This window comes from Sorex fumeus, unplaced genomic scaffold (assembly GCF_029834395.1).
Source record: "Sorex fumeus unplaced genomic scaffold, SorFum_2.1 ptg000083l, whole genome shotgun sequence".
In the NCBI taxonomy this organism is placed as follows: Eukaryota; Metazoa; Chordata; class Mammalia; order Eulipotyphla; family Soricidae; genus Sorex; species Sorex fumeus.
The window spans coordinates 12,978,370-12,987,441 of record NW_026606140.1 but is presented as its reverse complement, the minus strand read 5'-3'; the positions used below and the strand labels follow the sequence as shown (position 1 = coordinate 12,987,441).

At 57.3% G+C, this 9,072-nt stretch overlaps 1 protein-coding gene across 1 annotated transcript in view; it reads left to right on the top strand.

The window, feature by feature from the left end:
* The first annotated feature begins 1,159 nt into the window (after positions 1 to 1,159).
* FBXW8 (F-box and WD repeat domain containing 8) overlaps positions 1,160 to 9,072 on the top strand; it is an 83,365-nt gene continuing 75,452 nt past the window's right edge. Inside the window, exon 1 of the mRNA XM_056131059.1 lies at positions 1,160 to 1,517. Within this exon, the coding sequence (XP_055987034.1) occupies positions 1,218 to 1,517 (300 nt within the window). The 5' untranslated portion in view covers positions 1,160 to 1,217. The remainder of the gene's footprint in view (positions 1,518 to 9,072) is intronic.

Below are 9,072 nucleotides of genomic sequence, written 5' to 3'. Positions count from 1 at the left end.
TCCAGTGCAAATCCCAAGAAGGCATTTGGGGCGGGGGAGGAGGGAACTGATTTAAATATTGGATTTTCTGCCACTGGCAGCTAAGAGTTCAGTGCAAAATGTCAAAGAGAAAAACAAACAAGGGGGTGGATGACTTTATTGAACCCTGCAGCCGCAGGCGGGAGCTAACAGCTGCAAAGGCCTTACAAGCTGCCATGCAAAAAATGGGAGGTTTATATTGACTGCAGATAGAGGTGCACCAGGTTATTAATAAAAGCGCTCAGGTAAAGCCACCTGCCCAGAGAGGAAAGCGGGGAGAGGCATTCACCTCACTGGTGAGGATCAGGGGAAATCCGGATTGATTGCTTTAAGCCCAGGCAGAAACCGGAGGGGGTGAGATACTCAGGGCTGGGAGGGGAGATGGAACAAGCCCCCTTGTTGTTGTTGTGGCACTTTGTTTTGGCTTATGTTGTTGCTGTGGCTTATCTGGGTCACCCCGGGCGGTGCTCAGTGACTGCACTCAGAAATCACTCTGGGCGAGGGCTGGAGCGATAGTATAGAGGGTAGGGCGTTTGCCTTGCACACGGCGGACCCGGGTTCGACGCCCAGCGTCCCATAGGGTCTCCCGAGCAGCGCCAGGAGTAACTCCTGAGTGCAAAACCAGGAGAACAACACCTGTGCATCGCCGGGTGTGACTGAAAAAGCAAAAAAAAAAAAAAAAAAAAAAAAAACCACTCTCGGCGGCACCCCGCAGGGTGGGGACCACAGGAGACCCCGGGTCGGGCCAATTTTTTTCTATTTCCAACATGGGCTCCTGAGTGCAAAACCAGGAGCAACAACACCTGTGCATCGCCGGGTGTGACCGGAAAAGCAAAAGCAAAAAGTAATAATAATAATAATCACTCTCGGCGGGGTGGGGGACCACAGGAGACGCCGGGTCGGGCCAATTTTTTTCTCTTCGCAACAGTGGCGAGAAGCGCGCGAGCCAACGACCACGCTGCCCGAAGCCACGCGGGGGCCGCTCGGCTCGGGGCACGGGGCGCCCTCCCCAGCGCAGCGGGGCCGGCGCGAGGCGCGACGCAGCCCCGAGCCCGGCGGGCGGAACCAAAGGCTCGCGGGGGCGGCGCTGCCCGCCGGAACCCGCGCGGAGGCGGCGGCGGCGGCGGCTTCCGGCGGCGGCGCCGGGCACTTCCGGCGGCCGGACTGTCCCGTGGCGGCGGCGGGCGCGGGCGGCCGCGATGGACGCGCAGGGCCTGGACGAGTTCCGCCGGCGCTGGCAGGAGGAGCTGGCGCAGTCGCAGGCGCTGAGGAAGCGGCGGCGGCCCGAGGCTGCGGAGCGCGGGCGCGCGCGGAGGCCCGAGCCGGCCTCCGGGTACCTGGCGCTGGCCCAGGGGCTGCTGGAGGGCGCGGGGCGGCCGCCCGCGGCCAGGGCCGGCCGGGCCGACAGGCAGGACGCGGCCAGCCGCTCCCGCTCGCCGCCGGCCCGCGAGGGCCCCGGGGGCGGGGAGCAGCTGGTGGACCAGCTCATCCGCGACCTGGTGAGTGGGCGGCCCGGCCCCCGCCCCCTCGGCGCGCCTCCCCTCCCCCTCCCCCCCCGCCCCCCGCCCCGCGCACGCCCCCCTGCAGAGTGGGGAGGAGAGCGGGGTCGTGCGTGCATGCACCGGGAGCTCCGGGAGGAGGAACGGGTCTAACCCCCCCAACCCCCCAGCTGACTTTGACGCCCCAACTTGGCAGTGTCTGCAGATAAATTTGGGGACCCCCAACTTGATAGTGTCTGATGAATTTGGGAACCCCCAACTTGACAGTGTCTGCAGATAAATTTGGGGACCCCCCAACTTGGCAGTGTCTGCAGATAAATTTGGGGACCCCCAACTTGGCACTACTTGCAGATAAGTTTGGGGATCCCCAACTTGGCACTACCTGCAGATAAGTTTGGAGACCCCCAACTTGACAATGTCTGATAAATTTTCTTTGAGCCACACCCTGGCCCTGGGATTCCTAACGCTTCACCCAGAGCTGCCAGGGAGGACCAGGACACAGAAAGGAATTTGAACTGCGTGGGCTGTTTTGTCCAGTGTTGCCTAACTGCATGCATTTTTAGTTTATAAATAAAGTGTGGGGGGGGGGGGAATACATCCTTTGGAAGATCTTCTTAGGAGGAGCACGCATTCCTTTCCAGAACTTGGCGCAAGACAGGAACCTTCTCTTTCTCTGACAAAAGGAAAAGTTCTCTTGACAGCTTTCCCAAAGATCTCCCGGAGCGTACCCAGGATTCAGCCTCTGGACAGAACATCAGACCTTGATGACAAATTTCATTTAGGCTCAGAGCAGACATTTTCCGGTTTGGAGTAATTCTACAACCGGCAAGTTGTTTGCGAACATAATTTGCTAAATAGGGTGTTAATAGTTACTAATAAATTAATAATTTTTAAATGAGCCCTGGAGAGATTTTTATATCCTGTCTGGTTCTGCGCTGCCGTATTTCTAAGACTCGGTCACTTTTGTGTCTGTTTTTCAAGTAGTTGCAGTGATCATATGTTCATCAAAAACGCATGCTGGCCGCATGCCTACTTCTAGAAGCAGTGAGTCACTAGTGAAGTCTGACAGTGTTAAAAAAAAAAACAAAACGAGCAAAGAGGAACAACACAGGAGCAGGAGAGCTCAATGGGTTGGGGTACGTGTGAGAGGCTCATTGTATATCCTTAGCACTGAGTGATCTCATTCAGAGCTCCTCCTTCCTGCCCTTACTTGCCAGGAGTACTGGTACCTGTCTGGTGGAGAGGCATGAAATGAAGCGTAGAATTTTCTAACTTCAGGGGCCTCTTGCAGAAAGCGCCAATGAAGTGGTCAGTATTGCGGGAGGCCCCAGCCACTCCATTTCCGCTTTCCTAAGACTTAGCACAAGTCACTCAACTCCTTGGAGGGCAGGACCTGCTGTCTGAATTCTTGTTCCCCCACCTCTGCCTAACTCAGGGCCGAAGGGGCCCCTTAGGTTTGCGGAGTTCAAATAATACGGGGCAGAACTTAACTGTTTCCCACAGTGTCCAGGCAAAGAGCCTCTGCGGTTGGCAGGACCCCTGGGAACACTCAAAGCATTCTTCAAGTTCAGATTGGGGTTTTCTAGGCTGTTAAAAACTTTTTAATGCTTTGGCCAAGAGGTATTGCTCTCGATGCCAATACTCGTCATAGCTACATCTGTATTGGCAGCAAACATGAAGCTGATGCCTTGGTTCCTTAGCAACCAGCAAGGAATCCTGCTGACGTGGAAGGAGGCAGACCAAAGCGGCCTGAGCTCTGGGAGCCTCTCTGCAGTGACACCCCGTCCTCCTTGCTGATTGGCCTTCCTTTATCTGGGAGTGGGTAGTGGTGGTGGTGGGTTGGTGGTTTGGGCTCTTGGGCGCGGGGCTTACTCCTGCCTCTGTGCTCAGGGATCACTCCTGGCGGTGCTCAGGAGAGCATATGCAGTGCCGGGGACCGAATCGAGATCGGCTGCGTGCAAGGCAAGTGTGTCCCCCCTGCGTACTGTCTCCGGTCTCCAGCACTGGCCTGCCTGGCTTTAGAAAGCTCACTCGCAGTTGCCGTCTCTGAATTCGCCTGTGACCCTCCACCCCACCTCCTCTGCCCGCCTTGCTCTGACTCTGAAGCGCCTTCACCTTGGGACTCTGCGGGTCTCTCCTCGGGCACGTTTCATGACAGTCTCCGAGTTTTCCTGCGACGTCTTGGGGCTTAGGCCCTCTGTCTCCGGGTTGGAGAGTTCTGCCTCAGACCACGGGGTTGTCACTGCATTCTGCACGATTCATTAAGCAGCTTCTGGCACTGGGCACTGTTGAAGGCGGTGAGCAGGACCCCTCTTCTCACTCCTCCCACCCCAAACTGCTGCCCTTCTGCAAAAGTCACCAGATGGAGAAGAGGGAGACGAGAGCAGCTAATTGTCAGCTGCTGAAAGCTCTGGAAAACAAAGCAGCTCGAAGGGCTCCGCGTAGGTGTGCATTTCCGGAGGGTCTCGTTTTGTTCTGCTTTGGTTTGATCTGTTTGAGGGGATTGAATGAATCCTGTGCTCCGCCAGTGAGCGGTCCCTGTGAATGGTGATATCTGTCCCAGAAGCCTCCCTGGGCCAGTCATCCTGTAAGGAAAGGGGGCGAGGGGGCTGGCGTTTTGGAGGGCTTCGGGCAGAGAGCAGCAGGGCCACGTGACCTCTGGGCACATGGCCCCAGACCTAGGGGGTTTCTGTTTGCTCAAAGGCCCAGGGGTTGCTACCTTGAAATTGTTTTGTTTTGTTCTGGTTTTGTGTGTGGGGGGGGGTTCACCCCTTGCAATGCCCAGGGCTTACTCCTGGCTCTGCACTCAGGGGTTGTTCCTGGCGGGCTTAGAGAACCATATGTGTTGAACTGGGCGACCGCACACAGGGCAGGCATCCTAGACCCCATCTCGAAATTCTTTTTTTGTTTGTTTGTTTTCTGGCAGTGTTCAGGACTTCCTGTGCACTCGGGTCACTCTGGCAGTGCTCCGGGACGGGACCGTATTGGATGCCAGGGATTAAACGTCGTGAGCCAGGCTGCCAGCTGTAGCTCCTGCCCCCCTCGCCCGACTCCCCCGTTTTGAAATTCTTAGTGGTTTTAAAAGAACGAGCCCTGCGTTTTGGTCTCACTCCCACGTGTGGTCTTACTCTGCCTCTTACTGTTTCTGTTGCCCATTCCGATGGTCTGACTGGTTTTCAGGCCCAGGTCAGTGCATCTCCCTTAACTCCACACGCGTGAGAGGAGCTCCCCCTCCTCCTCTCTGGGCTCTAGAGTTCTGAAGCTGCTGCCTGGCCTTTCTGCCTCACGCTGACTCTTCCTAGGCTGCGCCCACTTCCTGGGACCCCCACATCCCCCCAGCACTTGCATCCCTCCCACATCCTTCCCACGGGGGAGCCCTGCCACCACCCTTTGGTGGTGTGGCCAGGGAATCACGTGGTGGGGGAGAGGGTGGGAGAGGAGCGGGGGTGGGGGGCGTTCCTGAGGCTCTGCCGTGGGGGGCACCTGGGGGCCACCATGTGTGTTGACTCCAGGGAGGAAGGGGCCATATCAACCCCTCCTGCATTCCTGTGAGGTTCAGAGTCTGACCTTGGGAGAAACGATTTCCAAGATCTAAATAGTTGACTTTCTCATGGCTTCAGAGGGGATTAGCAGGGGATTATAGCCTTCATAGTCTCTTGTTTTGATTCTCTTTGATCAGGACTGATCAGGACTGATCTGATTTATTCATTTCTTCCTTTTTCTTCACTCTTTTTTTTGGGGGCGGGGGGGTGGGTGGGGGGAGTCACACCCGGCCCGGCCATGCACAGGGGTTGCTCCTGGCTCTGCACTCAGGAAAATATTCCTGGCAGTGCTCGGGGGACCATATGGGATGCTGGGAATCGAACCTGGGTCGGCTGCGTGCAAAGCAAACGCCCTACCCGCTGTGCTATTGCTCCAGCGCCCCCCTTCTCTTTTTCTTTTCTCTCTCCTTCCTGCCGCCTTTCAATTTTTGTTTTGTTTTGTTTTTTGGGGTTTTTTTTTTGGCCCACACCTGGCGGTGCTCAAGGTGAAGTGCTCTGTGTTGAGGAGTAGGCCTTGGATATGCCTGGCAGTGCTCAGGGTATATAGGGTGCCGCGGTGAGCCCAGGTAAATCTGCAAGGGGCCCGCCCTTCCAGCACTTTGCATGGAGGTCCCCTTTTTCCACATCTCAGTGAAACCTGCCCTCCCCTGGCCCTGGACTCGGCCCTCAATTCACATAGTGTTCGAATGTAAAACACCTTTTATTTATGTATTTAATTTTACTTATTTTGATGATCATAGATTAGGTAGCATGCTAACACAGCTGAGTTCATTTCATCTATATTTGGGCGGGGGACACGCTGAGTCTGGCTCTGTGATCACGGGTCACTCCTGGCGTGCCTGAAGGACCTGGGGGTACCGGGGTGTCCAGCCACCTGAAGGCACACGCTGTACCCTCTGTCCTTTCTCTCTGGCCCCGAAACATCCTATTTTAAACAGCATCATGCTTTCCCGCGGCTGTGAAAATAACGCACGGCTACCTGTGAAAATATTTAGGAAACGGGGGCAAATACGAAGAGAACAAAACCTGCACGGAAGCCGCTGGCCGAGCAGCACGTATTTCAAGGCAGCTTTGCAAAGGCGCCCGTGGACCTGGACAGGGCGGTGGGCGCTTCTGCCCACCCCCCAGCCCCCTTCCTTTAGCCAGTGTTTTCTCAGAGATGAGGCGGGAAGAAGAGCTGGTCGGATTGGCACTGGCCTGGCCTTCTGATGGACAGCCCAAGGTCTGCTCCCTCCCTCTCGGGGGTAAATAAAGGCCTTGCACTCAGCCAGGACACCACGCCGCCGGCTGTTTCCCGGCTAGAGAGCACTGCCAGCGCCTCCTCCTCCTCCCTGGGAGAGGCACATTGCAAACAAACCTCAGGCCCATCTCTACACTCTGTGCTGATTTGTCTCCGGGTCATTATCCCTTCTGCTAGACAGGAGGAGGCAGATTCAGTTTCTCACAGGGGGCGCCGGCCGACCAATGCGCTTGCGGAGTGCGGCTTACATTAGCGCATGGAGTCAGGCGGCCTCCCGGGGGACGGATCCCTTTGCAATTTCTCCGAGCACTTTTGGAGTAAGTCCAGGAGACTTTGGGAAAGTCTCCCTTTCACTGACTTGGAATCAACAGAGTAACATGACCTGCCTTTCTTTCTCTTGATGGGAGAAGGATTGATTTTTCTCTCGACGATGGAGGCTTGTGGCGCTTGGCTTTCAGGGTGTGTGAGGCTCTCTGGGAAGAGAGGCCGGCGCCTCGCTCTGAAAATCGGGAGCAGGAGATCTGAGGGAGGCCTTGCTCGTTAATTTTTTTGGCCAGAGGAGCGAGGTTTGGCCATCCCTGGCTGTGCTCAGGACTTATTCCTGGCCCTGTGCTCAGGGTCACAGCTGGCGGTGCTCAGGAGACTATATACAGTGCTGGTGATCAAACCAGGACCCGCCACGTATGAGCAACTGCCTTAACCCTGTCCTGTGTCTCCGACCCCTCATGTGCGTGTTTTAAACACTGCAGATGTTTTGGATGGGCAAGACAGGGTTTTGGTCCCCGATACGACTGGAAGCAGCCCCCAAGCACTGAGCTCAGAATAGCTCCTAAGCACAGCACTGCAGCTGTGCCTCCAAACATCAGGTGAAAAGGCAGTCATAGTAGCGAATGAATGTTTAGGCCACGAGAGAATGAAGAGCCAGGTGATAAGTTGGCCTAGAGATGTTTTTCCTTAAATCGGACAGAGTATCCATAGCTTGACTTTAAGTGGCCTCCTGTAGCATGATTGGGCAGCCTTACACCACTCGGGGTTATGAAAATGAATGCAAAGTGATTCCTTTCGTGCCCTGTTGTCATATTGATATTTTCAGAATTGACCAAAGTCTCTGGATTAATATTTCCAGTATCCCGACTGTCTTCTTTCTCGGAAGAGCTTTGTGAAGTGCCAGTGTGCCCGTTGGCAGCCGAGACCCAGAGCAGGGTCGAGGGCCCCGGACTTTGGGGATGGCCATGTGCGGCCAGGGAACTGGGCCAGAGCCCCTCAGCACCCCGCCGTGGCAAGGAGAGTCTCTCACACGAGGGTCTCTTCCTTGTCCATCCGAGCCTTGGGAAGCCCCAGAGGCCCCGGGTACTGCCAGTCTGCCTCAGTCAGGATGGGGCTGCCTCCCTGGTGCCCCCCAAGTTCAGGAATTGCCCCTCACCTGGAATCACCTTGGTTTCCTGTGGGGGCAGGGTTTGATGATGCCACCTGCCCCTCCACCCCCACCCCCCCCCCCCCCGCATTCATCAGGCCTCCTCTGGGAGAAGAGAGGGGGAGCAGGTTGCCCGTAGCGCCTCTCAGGTCTCACCCGTGTGGCCTGGGGAAGGTGCTGACACGGGGTTATCGGGGTCCCATCGGCTGCTTCCTGGGGGGGGGGGGGAAGAGCTGGATTGGCCACGAAAGCATCCGGGATGGGGATTTGCAGGAGGGTCTCAGTGAAGCTCTTTACTCTGGCTGGTGCTGGCTGCCAGGCGGACACACTTCGCCAGCTGCTAGTTTAGGTAGGGGTGGCCCTTGTGAGGGGTCCCGAGCTGTTGGCCATTCCAGGAGCGCGTGTTTCATGGGGAAGGAGGCTGCTCCTTCGGCCAGGGACAGTGCAAGAAGGGACCCGGCTGTGAGCATGGCAGGGGGCGTTCTGTACCCCAGAAGCCAGCAATGGAGCTGAGACCCCTGCAGGGGCTCCTGTCACTGCCTAGGGAGCAGCTGGGGTCCTCCCCCATCCCATGGCGTGGTCTCTGCTGGTGGCCTTGCAAGGGGTGGGGCCTGCATACCTCTTCAGAGGGGGCCTCCTGTCAGCCTGCCAGCCTGCTGGGGTAGGGCAGGAAGGGATGTTTCCACAGCAGTTGGGGACCTGGTGTGCCAGGGACCCGCCATTCCTTTTGTTCTTTCGCTGTGGTGACTCCTAGACCACGGTGGCATGTCATCGAGCTTGGGAAGCGCCATGTTAGACTGCCGTGCTTCCCAGCCATTGTCACACCCCCTCCCTCCCGCACCCGCGACGTGCAGTCATGCCTGCTGTGTGTCTGGGGGAAAGGGGCTCCCGACCCCCCAAGGGTCCTTTGTAAACGCCCCCTCTCTTCCTGCCGTCTAGCCTCGGAGCACTGTTGTCTGGGTGCCTCGCTCCTCCTCTCCCCGCCCCCCACCCAGGCTGCCTGGAAAGGGGTCCCCGCCCGCTAGCCCTCGCGGTGGGGAGGACAGGCGAGCCTGTGGGCCCCCAGGGAAGGAGGTGTCCACAGCCAGTGCTGTTTTCTTGACCGTCTCCAGCTTCTCTAGGGTCTTTGTTGCTTTGGTTTTGGGGTCACATCCGGCAACGCTCAGGGATGACTTCTGGCTCTGCAGTCAGGAATCACTCCTGGCGGTGCTCAATGCCCTGCCCACTGTGCTCTCCGTCCAGCCCCTCCTCTGCTTTTACTAAACAGTGCCCCGCCTCCGATGAAGAAGCGGACGCCTCCAGGCACTGAGCCTGGCCACAGGGGGTGGCCGGAAGGTCAGTCCGAGTCTTTGCTGACCA